The sequence below is a fragment of the Neopsephotus bourkii genome, unplaced genomic scaffold, assembly GCF_033783945.1.
Source record: "Neopsephotus bourkii isolate Nb327-2 ecotype Australia unplaced genomic scaffold, CSIRO-AGI_Nbou_v1 NB_659, whole genome shotgun sequence".
Taxonomy (NCBI): domain Eukaryota; kingdom Metazoa; phylum Chordata; class Aves; order Psittaciformes; family Psittacidae; genus Neopsephotus; species Neopsephotus bourkii.
This window is the reverse complement of record NW_026901158.1, coordinates 2,382,784-2,401,451: the sequence shown is the minus strand read 5'-3', so window position 1 is coordinate 2,401,451 and position 18,668 is coordinate 2,382,784. Positions and strand designations below refer to the sequence as shown.

General features: G+C 44.6%; 3 protein-coding genes across 8 annotated transcripts in view; 2 read left to right on the top strand and 1 right to left on the bottom strand.

Moving 5' to 3' along the window:
* Window positions 1–7,918, bottom strand: part of RABGAP1 (RAB GTPase activating protein 1) — a 68,858-nt gene extending 60,940 nt beyond the window's left edge. Inside the window, exons 1-2 of one of the 4 annotated variants that reach the window (XM_061352553.1) lie at window positions 7,808–7,918; window positions 867–1,065 (exon numbers count right to left, since the gene is read on the bottom strand). In XM_061352553.1, the coding sequence (XP_061208537.1) occupies window positions 867–1,016 (150 nt within the window). In that variant the 5' untranslated portion in view covers window positions 1,017–1,065; window positions 7,808–7,918. Of the gene's footprint in view, window positions 1–866; window positions 1,069–5,559; window positions 5,582–7,712 lie in introns of those variants that run through there. The other 3 variants (XM_061352552.1, XM_061352554.1, XM_061352555.1) reach the window with 3 other exon arrangements.
* ZBTB26 (zinc finger and BTB domain containing 26) lies at window positions 7,109–15,258 on the top strand. 3 transcript variants are annotated; one of them, XM_061352572.1, is made up of 3 exons: window positions 7,109–7,296; window positions 8,252–8,332; window positions 9,757–15,258. In XM_061352572.1, the coding sequence occupies exon 3, from the start codon at window positions 9,767–9,769 to the stop codon at window positions 11,081–11,083; it is 1,317 nt and encodes a 438-aa protein (XP_061208556.1). In that variant the 5' UTR covers window positions 7,109–7,296; window positions 8,252–8,332; window positions 9,757–9,766; the 3' UTR covers window positions 11,084–15,258. The 3 variants fall into 3 exon arrangements, with proteins under 3 accessions (XP_061208556.1, XP_061208557.1, XP_061208555.1); XM_061352571.1 differs by lacking the exon at window positions 7,109–7,296 and adding an exon at window positions 7,901–8,004; XM_061352573.1 differs by lacking the exon at window positions 8,252–8,332.
* A 97-nt stretch (window positions 15,259–15,355) lies between these two features.
* On the top strand, window positions 15,356–17,968 carry ZBTB6 (zinc finger and BTB domain containing 6). The gene has a single exon (XM_061352540.1). The coding sequence runs from the start codon at window positions 15,585–15,587 to the stop codon at window positions 16,860–16,862; it is 1,278 nt and encodes a 425-aa protein (XP_061208524.1). The 5' UTR covers window positions 15,356–15,584; the 3' UTR covers window positions 16,863–17,968.
* Window positions 17,969–18,668: the final 700 nt, after the last annotated feature.

The window sequence follows — 18,668 nt, the reverse complement described above, 5'->3', positions numbered from 1 at the left end:
AAAAGAGGAACACTCGGTCCAACAGGCAGAACATGTGATTTCTCATCATCCTTAAAGACATTTTCAAGACATAGATGTGACCGTAGACATCAGTCACATGGTGATGTTATGGTGGAGTATCTCTTTGTATCTCCCACAAAAACCACGCTAACTTGACTTACTCCAGCAAAGATCTGGTTTTCAACACATTAAAATGATGGAATTTGGAGTGAGCACCCTACGTGTGTCACTTTGCTTAAAGATTGCTGGAATACAAATTGGGATGAAAGATTTTCTTTTAGTAGCAAAAAAAAAAAATAATAAAAGAGGAGGAAATAAAAAAAAAGAGAGTGACAGGGGTCTCTTTTCAGAGCAGCACTTTCAGAAGTGAGATATCAATGCCCTTCCAATTCACACGAGCCTAACACACAGGCTTGTATTCTCAGCTTCTGCCAAGTTGTTAGTTATAACTACGCTTCCACATTTCTTAAAGAGAACATTTCACATTGGGGAAAACTTTAATATATGATTTAATTAACAGCTATGGTCAAATCAAGCGTATGTTAATATTACTTTCTATCTGAAAGCTGTGATGAAATCACAGTTCCAAGCTCTTGACACTCAGTCTCTTTCATCCTAAGCACTTCATGGAGGATTCTGCAAAGTGGGAAAAATCCCACAGGTAGTGATGGAGAGAGCTCTTACTCAGAACCTAATTATCACCTCTGACTTCAGCCATAGTAATGCAGAAATCATTGGCAAAATTGATTCCTGAATAAGTTCTTCCTTTTGTCAAGTTTTCCACAATAAAGAAGTCCCTCTTTAAGCTCTCTATGGTTAGTTTGATTTAGAAGAACAGGGAACAAACTCAGGTTATTGATTCTTACCTTCAGTCCTGTTTTTTCATCATCACTACCATTATTTGTAGATGGTGTTTCATCCCCTTGCCTGGAAACCAAGACAAAATCTTCACTGTTAAGAGTGGATACCGAGTCTGAAGAGACACTGATTTTTCCAACAGAAGCCTTGTCATCCATGACTTAAAAAGGAAGTTCGATTCATGAATGAGATTAAATATGTTATAAACTCCTGAAAAACAAAAATCATAAAAATACTTATATAAAACTTCATGCTAAAATGCTCAAACGTTTCTTTTCAGAAGCCTGCTGACTAGTTATAAAAGGTAACACATCTGACAGCACCACCGAGTTACAACTCTTCTGTCAGCGTACACTCACGGTCCTGCTTTGATTTTGCTAAGAAGCACACTACTGTCAGAGCACTGGTTTCCACAGCTCACAAAAGGGAAGTTAATAAATCTCTTTGCAGTATTTCATGGTTATGCCAGGCACCATTTTCTACACATAGCACAAAACAGGCCCTTGGAACACGCACTATGCCAGCTAACAGAGGACTTGTATTAAAGACAGAACTATGAAGTCTATTTACTCTTCAGATAATGTCTGCCTTCACCTATGTTCATGCTAAACTTACTTCTGTAGCTATCAGAGCTTGCTGTATGCTGCAGTCACCCTCTTTTCCCCCCAAACAAGACTTAGATTCTTAATATTTTGTGGTAAGGATGCTCTAAAACAAGGAGATATCTATGCTGAATCTTCTGTACTGTAAGGAACAATAAAAGACTTCCAAGAAGCAGGAAGAACAGCGTTAGCTGGATCAGCACAGAGAAACAGAGCCAACAGAGGGTTTTAAAAAGCTGGAGCTGGCACTGAGAGGCATTTGAAGGAAGGAACAAAAGGTGAAGTTCAGCTGCACACCTTGAACTCTACAGCACAAATTCTCAGAACCCATGGCTTAAAACAGACTGCGTGATAAAAATGGGTGATTAAATTTCCCAGAAACCCAAATACACCCTTATCACAATGGCTCCGATCTTCACATGCTTCCAGGCATGACCAAACCCAAGTGCTTTTTCAGCCCCAAATTCTGCCTTCCATTGGTGGAGGAATGTCCCCAACCTGGCTTCCAACAGAGCAGCCAAACAACAGAGAAACCTGGCACAGCCACAAGCATGGCTCATCGCATTCCTCACTGAACCAAGAACAATGCACTCAAAATAGCAAAGCCTGCTTTTATTTCCATCAATACCCTTCTCTGCAGAGCCACCAACATGACATGAAATCTGCCAGGAGGGCAACAATCCGTTTTCCCTCTGGGTTATTTTTAACCTGATTACTTTACCAATCAAGTCACTTCGTGGTCCTGAAACATGTTTCACCGGACAACTGAAGCAGTGTGCAAGAGGAAGGAGGATGTGGGTTGTTTGTGGATGTCAATACAGCTGTGATTATTTGGTATCATTTTCAAAAGTATGTGAGCTATTCAGGTATCCTTTGCAAAAACATTTTATGATCCACTGACTTTCAATGAGAATTTACTGGCTGAGAAATGTAGATATTTTGAAAGGTTTTACTCGCTGTATGTGCCTATCAGGTATCATTTGTGTGTATCTTAGAGGTAGGGCAGAGTTGTCATTTTTAAAGATGCTTTTGTTTATAGAACTCATACTAAAACATTTCTACAGAAGTTCCCTATTGCACCATCTATATAATACACAGATCACCTGAAAATAACTACATCAAATCTACTGAAACACAGAATAAAAATACACTTCAAACACTTAATAGCTCTTTGGCTTTACTGTTTTCATTCAAACAGTACAAACTCATCTGTCACACTAAGGCTGGGTAGAAGAGTGGGCTTTGATCACAAGCAGTTGTAAAGATCATCTAGGCAAGGATCAATTTAGCTATTTATCTTGGTGTAGTGCATCTGTCTCAAAATGCTAATTTCACCTATTGCCAAAGTCTATCAATCTGGCATCTTTCACCAACATTAAGCTCAAATAAAGAAGCAGTATGCCATGCTTTCACACACTCTTTTTCAATAGTGTGGTTTAAACAGATGCCACGCTCAATTCCAGAGCTCAGCCTAACCCCTGCAGTAGTTTCACAATAGAGAATTGCAACAGCAGAAGGTCCCAACTTTGCCAACCTTACATTGAGCAAAAATCTTACTGATGTTACACAAGACAAGACAGCACAGGAAAGGGACAATGTAGTAGACTACTGTAAGAAGCTTTTGTTTATTAGTGATGTATCACCAAGCAAGGTTTAGTTACCCAACCACTGGAATCAGCCACTAAGGTTCATGGGATTAATGCTCAAATAGTTGAGATGCAAAAGCAGCCTTAAAGTACCAAAAATGCTGAACCACTGCCTGAAGTTAACCAAAATTCCCATCCCCATACTTTGCCTTGCATGCATTTTATTTCCTGTGTTCCTTGCTGTCGCTTTGTTCCATGCAGCTTTCCACAGGATCACTTTATCTGGATCAGAAAACTCACAATGGAAGAATCAACCAGAGAAGGCTTATGAGCTCGTTAAAATATGGGCCAGCCCAGAAGGACACACATCAAAGACCAGCAGAGCAATTAAGCGCACAGGCTTATGACTTCTCTGGAATCAAAAAGCAAGAACAGCAGCAGTGACAGTGCTTCTTACTAATACCTCCAAGTTGTTTAAGAGCTGAAGCTTTCAGTTCTCACGGTTCAGAGAAGTAGGAGAGAAGACCCCATCCAAATGCAGATCTCAGGTTTTAATGGTTCTCAGAAGCCACAAATATCCCTTACAAGGAAAGAGACTTTGGTTTGTTTCAACATAAATAAAATATGAGCTTTTGAATTCAGCATAGTTTAATTCCTGACACAAAGCTACACCACAATAATGTAGCTCTTTGCCTGCAGGTGTCTTTACACCTCGAAGGGAGATGAAGCATCTAGGGAAAGCGCATACTAAGTGGCAAAGTTTCAACCGCTTATTTCTTTGCTTGCCTGTGTCATTAAATGAGTGTCCTGGCCTCTCCCCATACAAAAGACCATTAGAAAAAGCTGAAAAATGAGATTAAAATTCTAAGTCTCCATGCAATTCACCTTCACTGCTGTTGTTTCACAATGTTACAATGCAAGGCCAAGAACCAAACTAGCTTTGTAAAAGATGTTTTTGTCTAATCTTTAAAGCAAGCATCAACCCACCTTACTCTCCCTGTCCAAGATAATATGCAAAGGAACAGCAAAGACACCATTCACCATGCTAACATCTCACACAACTGGAAAACAAAACCTATCAAAGTTCAAGATTAGTTCCTTAGCTTTACAGAATATTTCTCTTTTACTTTCCTATCCTCTCCCAACTATCTGGCACCTGACCTGCAACCTGTGACCAAAATTTTCCTTGCAAATGTTGCCAGAATGAATTTAAAAGAGCTTAAAGCAGAGAGTAGGAAAAAGAAAAACAGAAAACCTTCCATTTTATATTACTGTAAGAGACTGAGGCTTGAATGCCACCTTGAGACATGCACAAGTGAAGCAAGGCCCTTGTATCTATGGTGGCTCTCCATTTCCACGGGGCACCCATTTTCCAGTGTTTAGAATATCCACAGCTACACACACAAAAAAGCCAGAGGGTGAGCTGAAATAGCAGTGTTTCAGCTGTGAACTTCTTGGACTTTCTCAAACAGCAATTACCTTTAAGTCAACAGCAAATGCAGCACCCTTTGCTTGAATTAAGAGAGGAACACAACACAGAATATACATAAGTTTTGGGTTTTCAGGGCAGAAATGAGAACAAGCATGAGAACAGGTATGAAAACTAAAGAGATCCCATCATTTATTCATATCTTTGTCAGCTTTTGTTCTGCAACTGCAGTTCCTACAGCAATTTCACAAAGTTACAGTGTATCTGATGAAGAATGCACCAGATACAGCAGAACAATATTAACTAAATAACCAAGGAATAGCAGTAATAGAAGCTACCTTGAACAGCAAAGCCAGAAAGCTTGGCATACAACATAAGCGTGTATCCTCTAGCCCCTAAAACACAAATACACTAAGTATATTATTATGGAAAACCAGGAGGTGTCACACAGCGCTGAGGTGACTGATTCAATGCAAACTGATTCACTGAAAAGAATGTATGTTCTGTTTCTATTCCCCTGGCTTTATGCAGAGCTTAACAATAATATCCAGTACAGTCCAATTTACACACACAAAGTTCTACTTTCCTACTTCTCATCATTAGCATCTTAGTGTGGGTGAAGAATGGAATTTGTAGCCAAGTTCAGAAGCTTTACAATGCACTTTGCAAAGCTGTGGTATGACAAATAAGCCAGCATGCTTTAGGATTCTTAGGTCTTTAGTCTTTGACATCTGTGATTTTTTTACCTTGGCAATTCACATAGTACAAGCTGACTGTTTTACAGATACAGCCAGAGTCCTGAAAAAATCCTGGGAAATGCTACGCCATCATTCCAAGTGGTGGTGCCAGGTGCTTCCACCTGAGCAGCATAAGAAATGTCAGAGCAAAACTGACATCATACTTACAGACACGTAGGAAAGGAGCTGTGGTTTGACTCTTTCCAAACACATACACATCACCTGTACTTTACTACAGCTTGGGGGGGCATGGACCAACCATACAAGAAAGATCAATCACTAACAACCCTTTTTATTCTCCCATATCACATGATTAGTCTGAGCAATCATGTTTGATCTTTACCCACCTTCCCTGTGCAACACACGCTCTCAAATGCAACGGGAAGTATTCTGCACTCAAAATGAAGCAAGAAAGACAGTGGAATACTGCACATGAAAATAAAGATTAGGATGAGTAAAGAGAGTAATGAATTAAAAATAGCAACAATACTAACAATACTAACTCTCCTGTTCATATTAAAACACACTGGCAGCCACACATGTTCCCACTAACCTCAAAAAGCCAGACAGACAAAGAGATAGCATTATTTAGAGATAATGCTGCCTCAGATTTCAACCCCTTTCTCTTCTCAGGAGGAGTGAAGTGCCGACCTCAGGAAGCTGAGTGAATCACTAGATACTTGCATGCAAAACCAGGCATCAGGCAAAACACCAGAGTTAACCTAATGCCACCTTTGTTAATCACCCTTAACAATTCATAGTTATGGCCAATATAATTTTGCTTTTAATCTCCATTTCAACTCTCTGCTCAAACAACAAAACTCTTGGCTTTTAGGCTCTTGGAATAAGCAAATTCCCCAACCTCAGAAACACGCAGCAGGTCCTGGGAAACCATGCCTTATAAAAGAAACGCTGACGCTGCCTGAGCCAGTCCGTCACTGGAATGTCACTGGAATGAATTAGCTATGAACGGATGGTCCATCCACACTCCGTGCCTGCCGCTCCATCAGGCACATCTCGGAGCTGTCTGCACAGGGGAACTGGGACACACAGGCTGGAGCCTGGAATAAAGGCAGTGAGTGCAGCCAGAGGCTACACAAACTCCTACCACGATGCTCTGTATACTTCTGGAGTTCTCTCATTAGGATTCAAGGAGAAACAGTGTTTTGCTCACCAAACACAGCGCTTTCAAACTACACTGTGAAAGAACATGCATCGGGTGCATGCTACTAAAAGCTGCCTGCGCTGGGATTAGGAGAACAGAAGGAAACCCGCTGCCAAGCTCCATTTGTTAATTTGTTTACTCTGTACACAAAAATAAGTTTGCTCAGGTCCTTGACCTTTTACTGGTAAGTAGAGACCTTTAGAAAGAATACAGCGTTTCTGTAATTCAATCAGCAATGAGGCAGTCTACGCAGTTACACTTTCTCTAATAAACTTGCCCAAAATCTCAAGAAATCCCATCAAGTTTTGCTTTAACACAACCTGTAAGTAGAACAAAACTGGGGATATGCAGCACGCTGTAGCTGTATAACAGTACAGGTAAGCACAACTTCATCTCCAACTTGTATTGAAGAAATAAACATGGTCTTTTCTCCCTCTCCAAACCTAAGTATTTTTCCTCCTTCTCCTCTATCACAACATGCCTTGAACAGACAAAACTACACAGACAAAAAGTCTATTTCTACCAGCTCGATTTTAACTTATTTTTTCCTTGATGGGTGTTTCTTAGTCAACTTAACACAGCCTATTTGTTTATACTGAATTTTCACCCCTGACACAATCAGCCCTTAAAAATGTTCTAAGGCCGTTTTAACTGAAGCAAACGTCTCCTTGACAACAGGAAGGCATAAACCCCGAGAGGAACACCGAGTTTGCGGGACACACACCAAGTAAAGACCGCTGGACGCAATGCAATGCCACATTTTAGGATCCACCTGGAAGCAACAGGCACCAACCAACGCAGCGGGGCCACAGGGAGGGAAGCGGGTGCCCAGCCGGTAAAACCAGCGGCGGTACCGGAGGAGCGCAGCGCAGCCCGAGACCGGACGGTCCCGCCGCGGGAGTGAATTCCGGCGGCTCAGGTATGCGCTCCGAGGGGTCCCGGTAACGCTGCTGGCTTCACGGCCGGGAGGGGCCTGGGAGCAAGGTGGGTCACCCTTGTCCACCCATACGGAGCCGAGGGAGCTGGAAAGGAGAGGCAGGGCCCGGAGCTCCCCACCTGCCCGGGACCCGGCCCGGGTACCCGCCAGCGCCCGGCCCTGTGCGGGCCGGGGCAGAATCACGGCCGCGCTCGCACTGCCACCCGCGCCGATGCCGCGACCCCGGCGTGCAGAGAGGACAGGGAGCAAGACGGAGACACGACCCGGGGGGGGCAAGGGAAGGGCACGCCGTTAACGAGGTGCAGGAGAGCCCCCACCTCCCGCACGCCGCTCGCCGGCCAGGGGCAGGGAACGGCGGTGAAGCCCCGGAACGGCGGAGGGACAGAGCCCGCACGCACCTCGCAGGGACCGCGGGGCACCGGCGAGGAGGGGCGGCCCGAGGGCGGAGGGACCGGGCGGACGGGACCCCGCCGGCAGCACGAGCCCCACCTACCCCGGCTGCCGCCGCCGCCGCCGCCTCCCGGTGCCGGGCCAGGGCCGCCGCCGCCGCTGCCGCCCACCACGTGACCGGGCGGAGGGGGCGGTGCCCCGCCGGGCGCTTCCGGGTGCGGGGCGGAGGGCGCCGGAGCGCTTCCGGCGGCCGAACAATGCGGTTCCGAGTCGCCGTCCTGGGCTGCGGTGGCGGCGCTTGTAGGTCCCGGCGGGCTGGCGGGACGCGGGCGGCTGCCCCCGAGCGGGCCCCGGAGCGGGCCGTGGCCCCCGCTGCTCCCGCCGCCGCCCCGGGCCGGGTTCGCAGAGCTGGCCGGCCCGGCCGAGGGCGCGGCGGGACGAGGGGCCGCCCGGGGGGCGCGGCTGGCGCCTGGGCCCGACCTGGCGCTGGGGCAGCGCGGCCGCAGGCCCGGGCGGCGGCTCACGGCGGCTCTCCTCCCCTCTCTAGGTCCGTAGCCGGAGGCCGCGGCGTGCGCTGCGGTGGGAGCGGCCGCGGGTGCCAGCGGGGGGACGCGGCCCGGCGCTGCAGGTACCTGCTGCTTTCTCTGTCCTTCCCAAGGGGCTGGGGCTGCTTCGCCTTTGGGCGCGGTTTTGAGCACGGTTTTGAGGAAGGCTTAGGGTCATTTGATCGCTTTTTTCTCCTGGAGATCAGCAGTAGTCGGAACTGAGATTGAGTCGGGAGACTGGTGGCTTTACTTCATGTAGGCTCAGCAGAACTGGTTGTACTGCAGGACGGTGCTGCCCCTGCTTCCGAGCTCTCTGGGGTCCCTTGGTTCTGAAGGCTCCCGAAATCCTGTTGCAATTTTATAATGCTGTACACTGGAAGAGATGCTTGATGGGCTGGAGTAGTGAGGAGGTCCCATCTCTTGACTGATGTCTGATCAGCAATCTGCACCAACCCTCCTTGTCAACACATAGTCCTAAAAGTATTCCTCTGTGAACCTTTGTCATGTGAATTCATGTTTTCCTGTTGTATACACGGAGCTGACATCTCACACCCCAAGAGAACAGTATCTGCTTTTATCTATAAACTTCAAAGCTTCTGCTCAGGCATTGTGTGGTGTTTGTACGAGGTTTGAGGTGTCAGTTTTGCTTTGCTTAGTTACTTTTATCTTGCCAAATCTTGCATCATTTAGTGTCTGTGATTTCTCTACTTCCTGCAGTCCCAGCTCTCTGGCAGGATTGCGTGAGCAGTGTTTCCTTGAGAATCAGTGTAGCCTCAGAAAAACTCTTAAAAGAACTGTTGAAAGTCAGAAGATTAATACTTGTTTGGTGGGAGAGCCACTGTTCTCCATAACAAGTACTATTATACAAGAACAAACTTCCTAGAGGAGTGATCAGCCAAAGAAGACAAGAAACAAGACTTCCTACATTGCCTTAGTATACAGAACAGGGATTCTAGAAGCACAGTTCATGTTAAGAGGGGTGTTTGTATGTCTGGCAAGTGCAACGCTCTGTCTCGCCTTAAATCTGTTTGAATCAATGAAAGCTCTTCAGGCATTAAAGGAAATCAGAAACCAAAAGCTAAAGGAATGTCATTGTTATTTAGTAAAGACAAAATCTCTGAGGAGTTTTAATGTGGAAGTAAAGCTTAACAAGAGCTAAGGCTGCTGAAACTACCGCCATGGCTTCCCTTTAAATTCCAAACAAATAGTGCGATAAGCATCTTAACTCTTTAGGATACAGCTTCAGGAGAATTCCTGCCATAGCTCCTCTACTTTATAGCCAAGCTGCATTAAATGAAAAAGAGGTGAAAGCTGTTGTAAGGTGACATGTAAACTTGATTGTCTTTTTCTTCTTTTAACTTCTCACACGCTTTACTGTTTATTTAGCATGTAATGTCTGATTAAGCACACACTTTATATTATTGCTTTAGACCTGTCTAAGTTGCATTTTAGACAATGAAAAAAGTTCTCACTTGGTGTGTTTTTTTTTCTTGCTGTTTTTCCTCAGGTGTGCCAAAATGTCAGAAAGATCAGATATTCTTCACTTCAAGTTTGACAACTACGGGGATTCAATGCTACAGAAAATGAACAAACTGAGGGAAGAAAACAAGTTTTGTGATGTCGTGGTTCATATAGATGATGTTGAAGTTCATGGGCATAAAATTGTATTTGCTGCTGGCTCTCCCTTTTTACGAGATCAGTTCTTACTGAATGACTCCAGAGAAGTGAAAATCTCTATACTGCAGAGTTCGGAAGTGGGGCGGCAGCTGCTCCTATCCTGTTACAGTGGCATTCTAGAGTTTCCCGAAATGGAGCTGGTAAACTACTTAACTGCTGCAAGCTTCCTGCAGATGAGCCACATCGTTGAACGATGTACACAGGCCCTCTGGAAGTTTATAAAACCAAAGCAGCCACTGGGGAGTAAAGAGTGCGAACAGCAAAGCGACTCCTCTGAGCTGAAGGAACATCAAGGAGATGACGATTCTCTGCAGCAAGATTCACCTTGTATCCAACCTTCTGAAGATAGTATGGATATGGAGGATAGTGATATTCAGATCATCAAGGTGGAGTCCATTGGGGAGGTAACGGAAGTCAGAAATAAGAAGGATCAGAACCAGTTTATTTCTTCTGAACAAACTGCATTGCATTCCTCGGAGCCGCAACACTTTCTTATCAACTCCACTGTTGAAAACAGGGCAAGTGAAATGGAGCAAAACCACCTCCACAACTATGCCCTTTCCTATGCTGGCAGTGATAACATCATTCTGGCCTCTAAAGATATGTTTGGGCCCAACAACCGAGGTATAGACAAAGGTCTCCAGTGGCACCATCAGTGTCCAAAGTGCACAAGAGTATTTCGGCATCTGGAAAACTATGCTAATCATTTAAAGATGCATAAACTATTTATGTGTCTGCTCTGTGGCAAGACATTCACTCAGAAGGGCAATCTCCACCGGCACATGAGAGTGCATGCAGGCATCAAACCCTTCCAATGTAAGATCTGTGGGAAAACGTTCTCTCAGAAATGCTCCTTACAGGACCATCTCAACTTGCACAGTGGGGACAAGCCCCACAAGTGTAACTACTGTGACATGGTGTTTGCGCATAAACCCGTTCTGAGGAAACACCTTAAACAGCTACACGGTAAAAATAGCTTTGACAATGCCAATGAAAGAAATGTTCAAGACATAACAGTGGACTTCGATACATTCACATGTAGCGCTGCTACAGACAGTAAGGTCTGTCAGCAAACTGATGCAAGCCAGGTACTGGATGCAGGGAAGCTGCCTCAGGCTGTGCTTGGTTTAAGAAACGATAGTACCTGTGTCAATTGAGCAGTTAAAACCAGCCCTTTGCAGAGATCACGACTGAAGAGCAGACAGCTGGTTTGGGCTCTTACCTAAGCTAGTGGTATGCCCTGAAAGGCAATGAATGGATGGATGGATGGAAGGGTGATGGCAGGTAGGATTGCAAAACCTGGCAGGTCTCCAGCCATCATTCTTAGTCTTACTTGATATTTTCTGTGAATAGCAATCTTCCTTCAGGTTTCTGTCTGCATCTCTACTGTGGATTATGGGGTTAATTGTTTAATTTCTCACTGATTAGGAGACTCAAGACTAACACCTTTTGAAAGACTGTTGCTATGGGCTGCCAGTAAACCATCTGCTATACAGTTAGAGGACTCTGTGTCTGGGCAGGTGGAGGAGAGAGCAAAGAGGACAAGTCTCTGAGATAACCCAATTACTATTATTTTTTTTAATCACTGGATAACTGAAAGCACTCCATATAGTTAAATTTAAAATTACCTCTTAAAATTACCCTTCTCTGGTCTTATCTCCAGACCCCTACAGTTGAAATGAAGTATTTTTGTGTCACTCTTTTGCCCTTTCTAAACTATTTTGAGGAAATCCTGCTGCCAGTCAGTGCTATCTTAAAAGCTCTCAGGGTTTTTAACCTCAACATACATTATGAAAAGATAAAACCCTAAATGATTTGGCAGGGTTACCTGGTCATCACATAGAACTGTTCAAAATGAGAAGAAATGGCAGCTCTGGAATGTGAGAGGCTGGTGTCTGGAGTGCAAGTGTGACCTGTGTCTTACACTCTCATACCTGGGATTTTTAAAGGGCACTTACCAGTGTATGTACTGACTGAGACAAGCTAAACACTTCAAAACTAAAAATGAGCACTCATCTTCCATAAATTTTGCATCACATAAACCACAACAGCTGTTAATTTTAGAGCAAAGCTGGAGTGGAGAAACACTGCTTTTTAACACTGTGAAAAGAAACTGTTTTTAAAGCTGCAAATGTATAAGAACTCCATGCCTTGCTTTTTTAGTTCTTGTATATCTCTCCTTGATAGCGAATAAGGGCCACATGTCAGTTAACTTGGAAAAAAGGAACAAAAATACCTGCCATAGGAACGTTAACAACAAAGTTAATATTTTTTTTTAAGTGCCCTGCATAGTTCACTGCCACTAATGTTCTACAGAGCATAGAATGAGGTATAGGTAACACAATTTCCATAGGTTAATATAGCAGCTATAGCTGTACTCAGCAATACCTCTTGTATACCGCCTTAAACATCAAATGTAGCGGGAATGGCATGTTAATTGGGATTCTGGGATTATACCATATTACTTCTCAAAAGTGCCATGGAATTATCCGCATCCCAATCAGGCTGAAAGTAATTTATGAGGGACACCATTCCCAGTAGGACACTGTATTACACTGAAGTGTAGCATAAACTAATAATGAAATGGCTGATCCTCCGTAGAGAACTGCTGTTTGTATTTGGGGTATTTTTTCCAATGCAGCTCTTTTCTACAAGGTTTGCATGCAGCTGAGATTATGCTTCCTACCTAAAAGTAGTACTGTTTGTGTGTTTGAATGACAGGGTGGGGGTGAAAGGCTGCTATTGTATGGTTAAAAATTCTAAACAGGTATGACCAAAGGTGTGTTAGAGCAAAAAATGGTTTGTATGTAATTATCAAAAGCTGGTCTTGATCTTCAGATCCATGTGTGTAAAAGCCAGGATTCCCTTACACAGGCATTACACTGATGGACGTTAATGTTGCAGAACGTTTTCAGAAACCCACATAGGTTCAAGTAGAAAAGCAAGGTGATTCTGTGAATCGGATTTTGCAGTTGTGTTCTTAAACTACTGTACTTGACTGTTACATGAACTGTTCCATGGACAGCTATGAAGTAAGCAATGGAAATGGTGTCAGGGCATTACATCTTTCAAGTTGTAGCAAATATATTTAGTCCTAAAATCTATTTGGAACTTTCAAAAGGTTCAGGTTCCTGGGGCAGAAGGTTTGCATAGGAAGAGAAACTGTTTTTCCTCTTAAGGCCACCTGCTTTCAGAATTGTTTTGAGCTAAAACTGAAGGTGATGGTTGCAGGGGACACTTGCATTTTGTGTTCAGGCAGAATCTTCTGCATTGTGCAAAATTACTCACTATATGTAACTAAGCTATAGCACTAACATCAGAACGAAGACAGACGTGGAGAATAAGAGCTTGCAGAGCCAGGTCAACATGCTGTAAGGGATGAGTGAACGGTCTAACCAGATATGAATATGGACGTGGTAAAGAAAATGGTCTTCTGCTAGAGAAAGGAGTAAAACTGTGCAAATGCTAGAAAAAGTGGCAGCAAAATGGATGGTATTGAAAGCTTTGTCTGGGAAGTTTGTTGGTTTTTTTTTTGTGGAATTACAAAGCTGTAATCCTACTGTAGGGAGACTACAGCTCGTTGAAGCTGGTATGAAGAGACAAGGGGGTTTCCTAAGGAACAAAAAAATGATTTGGTCAAGATACGAAAGTTTTCAGTCCACCCTGTGCTGTGGCAATGCCAACATCTGAGAAGGCTGGGACTGCATTCACTGAAAAGGCTGCTTTGGGGTCATTTGGTGAGACCATGGCAGAAGTAAATAGGAAAAAAGCAGAAATGCAGAAGACTGCTTCTCCAATGAAAATGGACACATCTGTTGGATGAACAGTGACTTCTTACTAGTGTCTGTGCTTTTGGCCTGGCCAAAGGGTGCAGGCTTACAAACCTCAAAAAGGTTTATGCAGGAGATGGTTGCGTGACTCCAGAAACACTGGAGATCTAAGAGGGCAATACACTGATGACATGGTGCAGAGCACGCTGGTGGCAGAGTTCATGTAAAACTTGCCCCTATAAGGAACAGACAAGTGAAGAGTATAGGAGAGATATTAGAGCAGAAAAATCTGGCTAATGCTTCTCTGAATTGCAGATGAAAATGGAGTGAGAATTATTTTAAATTAAATACACAGAGGCAGCTGGTTTTCTATAGAATAAGATGAACTTAATGGTCCATGTATGTAAAATGTTGTCTTCATCACCATGTTCCAGTTAGTGAAAGACTAGATCCATTGGTTGTTGCTACTGATGCTGCATATTCAGATGAGGACTATGGCAGTTATCATAATCTGTGTGTTAATGTGTAGAATACTATTTGCTGGTAAGTGGATGGTCTCACAAGTTAATGTGTTGTTCAACTTCCTGCATATTCTAAAAATAACTGAAGTCTATTACAAAAATATTTTAATAACTCCTTGAATATATTAGGTTTGGGTTTTTTTTTTTATGTTGGCGTTTAATTTATTTATTTTATATAGAAGAAGAAAACCTTAGAACTGTTAGGTTTACCAGTGGTTTAGGCTCACCACTTTTCCAAGTGGTGGTAGCTTGTGTAGCATGTGTTCCTGTGGCTTCTGGTGCAGCTGCAGAGCCTCCTGTATAGATCAGGGATGAGTATTTATTTTTCTTTTAGAAGACACGTTTTACAAATTAGTAACTGATAAAATTGAAGTGTCAGTCTTTTTTCTAACCTAGCTTTTTGGCAAAACTTAGCTGCCCGCTGGACTTTTGATGGAATAACTTCGTTGTGTGGGGCTGGTTTTGGTTCTGAAGTCATTGGGAGGAGTAAAGGCAAGGAGGGAGAATCGAGATGTGATACAAACTAAAACTGTTGAGAGAACTGTAAAGTCACGTTTAATCTTTATTTTTAAAGACAAAGGGGGGAACGCGGGTTGCCCTCTTGATGTGGTAAGGGTTGAGAAGGTAGAATGGACGTTTTTCCTTGGAGACTGTATAATCGAAGGACTGAGCATTAGCTACCTCTTCAGTGACTGGGCAAAAGTCTCATTCTACGCGTTGTTACCAAAGCAGGCGGTCGGTGGCTGTCGGTAGCTTCCTCCCCGCTCGGGGGCCGGGGCAAAGCCTGCTGCTCTGCCCGGAGCTGAGCCTTTCCCTCGGCCTGTTCTCGCTGATGGCGCCCGCCCCGGGGCGGGACGGAGTCCCCGGTCCGCTGCTGTCCGAGATGCCTTACAGGGGCGGCGGCCGCGGCGCCCCGGGCCCGTATGTTGCTACCTCTACCGGACGTTTGGCGAGGCGCGCCCCGGTGTCGGCGCGGTGTCCCCCGGCGGCAGCCGCTGTAGCAGTGCCAACTCTCATAATAAACGTGCTGCTAACTCTGTCTCCCGCCGCCTCTCATTGCTCACCGCGGTAACGGTACCGGGCAGGGGGGGGGAACAGGAGGAAGGGGCGGGCGGATCGGAGCGCGCTGGGGCCGCTGCCGGAAGGGGCGGGTGGAGGAAGCGCTTCCGGCGCGCTGCGGCACCGGCGGCGGAGCACGCACCGGCTCGGGAAGCGGCCGGTGAGCGGGAGGGAAGGAGGGCGGGTGGGCGGCTCCGCAGAGCCCGACAGCCGCCGCGGAGCGGAGCGGGGCCGCGGCTGGGTCCTGCTAGCGGGGGTGGCCTGGGCTCGGCGGGACTCTCCGGTGGTTCCCCCTCAGGAGCAGCGCCATGGCAGCGGACTCGGAGGTGCTGCACTTCCAGTTCGAGCAGCAAGGGGATGCCGTGTTGCAGAAGATGAACCTCCTGCGGCAGCAGAACCTCTTCTGCGACGTCTCCATTTACATCAACGACACGGAGTTCCAGGGGCACAAGGTGATCTTCGCCGCCTGCTCCACCTTCATGCGGGATCAGTTCCTGCTCAATCAGTCCAGACAGGTGCGGATCACCATCCTGCAGAGCGCCGAGGTGGGCAGAAAGCTCCTGCTCTCTTGTTACACCGGCGCTCTGGAAGTCAAAAAGAAGGAGCTGCTGAAATACCTGACTGCTGCCAGCTACCTCCAGATGGTTCACATTGTGGAGAAGTGTACCGAAGCTTTGTCGAAATACCTGGAGGTTGATGCTTCCATGGAGAACCAGGCTGCAGAGAGATGTCATTCCTCAGACGCTGAACTGAGAAACAGGGATGAGGGTTTAGATAAAGACTGTGAAATAATTGAGATCTCTGAAGACAGCCCAGTGAATGTTGAGTACCCTGTGAAGCAGGAGAATGCGGACACCTTGCAGCCCATAGTGCAGAGCGTGATCTCAGAAAGGAAGGACCCCAAACCCTCAGAAATATCAACAGTTGAGATTGGATACAAGGATGAAGAAATCTGTATCTTCAGAATGGATTCTATGAGCGTTGCAAATGTAGATAATGATAATTTTCCTCAGCCTTGCACTTCCTCTAAAACAAATTTGTATTTTCCAGAAACCCAGCACTGCTTGATAAATTCTACAGTTGAAAGCAGAAATACAGAAATGCCAGGAAATCACTTTCAGGCTTTAGTCAATGACAATCCAGAAGGAACTTATGGTGGGACAAATGGCTTCCAGAGTGTGGATGACTCCAGCAATTCCTGGCGGCACCAGTGTCCAAAGTGTCCCAGGGGATTTCTGCACCTTGAGAACTATCTCAGACATCTGAAAATGCACAAACTGTTCTTGTGTTTGCAGTGTGGCAAAACATTTACACAGAAAAAGAACCTGAACAGACACATCCGGGGCCACATGGGCATCCGCCCATTCCAGTGCATGGTGTGCTTGAAGACCTTCACAGCCAAAAGTACGCTCCAGGATCACCTGAACATACACAGTGGGGACAGGCCCTACAAGTGTCACTGCTGCGACATGGACTTCAAACACAAGTCTGCTCTTAAAAAGCATTTAACTTCCGTTCATGGAAGGAGTAACAGTGAAAAACCAAACCTGGACTCTATTACGACAGTTAAAATAGACTATGATTAATAGATGGGTGGGATTGTCCACAAAAAGCTCCTGCCTAGTGAAGTTCTAGCTGAAATTCTAGATACGGATCCCTGGAGAGAAGCACAAACACGAGTGATGGTCAAAAACATGCCTTGCAAGCAGCAAACTTGCCTGCTGCTTTAAAGTTCCTGTTGATGTAAGTGCAAAAAAGGTGTTTGCTAGCCAAAAGCAAACTGCAAAATAGGGGAAATTATTTCATGCTTCTATTATTCTAGTTGCATTCTGATTTCCTCCCCCAGTTATTCTTTGCACTCCCCTGTTTCAAGGGCAAGTGCTGACAATTTTTAATCTATTACCAGTATTGCAGTAAACTGAAGCCTGAGTGATGTTTGTGACCCATAATGGCTAAGGAAGGGATGTTTGTATTTATTCAGTTAGTTGTTCCCACCCAGCTCATGTTACCATTTACAGTGAAATCATCTCCTTCCTTGCCCAGATTTTGCAAGATTCTTCAACAGAAAGAAGGCACATTTTCATACTCAAGTCTGTGATAATTAAGAAAGAACACAGAGCAAACAAAAGATAATTAAGCTTTCAAATCGCCTCCTCCAAATAGTGAATGGGTAAAAGAGAAACAGTGTTGCCTTGCAGTTAATTTTCAGCTGAAGAAGAATTTGCTTTCAGTTTTATGAATGAATTCTGAATTTTTCTAAACAACTTCTGACCTTTTTTTTCCTGTCATACCCGTTTTGCACCTATATTTGACTTACTCTGAATAAGTTACTTGTGTTGAGTTGTAACATTTGCCTTCATTTTTTTACAAGACACATATGCTCGTATGTAAAATGAAGCAGTGTGCTGATACATAATAGCAATTTCTACATTACTTTTAAAAAAACCTGTATATCTCACTAGGAATGGCTTAGACATAGAGGTCTTCTCATACTCTTAACTCTGTGATACAGTAAAATGGTAACGGTATGTGTTTGGGTAGGTGTGTTTGTACTCTGTCAAAGGTTATTGCAGTTTTATCACCAGCATCCAAAGCCATATAATGCAGAATTCTTCATCCTGTACCTGTCTTTGACTGGTATGTTTCTTCCACTTAATGTGATACGAATAAAGAGTCAAATTGTTTCATATGAGGTAATGGTACTTACGTTAGATGCTCTCCAACTAAGAAGCGATAGTTTGTAATCCTGCCTGTATCATGAGGGTACCTGTTCCTCAAGTGTTCCTTCCAGTTTCAGAAGGGTGCTTGTGAAGTTCTTGCTCTGAACACAGAAGTCATAGCCCACCTGTTTGTAAAATCCAAGACAATAGTTTTCAATGTCAGTTAACAGGTTTTGGTTACTTTCTTCCCCTGTGTCTGTGAGCGCACCAGTTGTTTTGGGGTTCATCACTTATGTGAGTGGTTCAGTGTGTACCTGTTCCGTGTGACAGGCACACTCAGCTGTGCCAGCGCTACTACTGTCTTTATCTCTTGGAAATTTCAGCTGAAGAGTCTTAAAAATGTGTTTCATGAGGGACTTGTTAAGCTCTTCATCTGGTATTATTAACACTTAAAGTACATATTAGTTGGGCTGCAGCAGAATTTGCAGGCCCCAGTTCATAGCAGGCCTTGCTGTGGTAAGCAGCATGTGTCTTCCTCAAAAACCAGGTTGTCTGAACAGGCAATTCCTGTGTTTGGCTATGAAAATCCACAAAAATGTCTGACTACATAGATAAAACCACCTGTACTACTACATAGATAAAATCACAATCCAGTACTTTAAGGAGAAGGCCCAACCTTTCACAATCTCTGCTATTATTTCATATTAAATAATTTGCTTTACTTCAGTGATT

Bases quoted from the DNA above. Each gene is read 5' to 3' on its own strand.
- ZBTB26 (XM_061352573.1), top strand. From the start codon at position 9,767: ATGTCAGAAAGATCAGATATTCTTCACTTCAAGTTTGACAACTACGGG.
- ZBTB6 (XM_061352540.1), top strand. From the start codon at position 15,585: ATGGCAGCGGACTCGGAGGTGCTGCACTTCCAGTTCGAGCAGCAAGGG.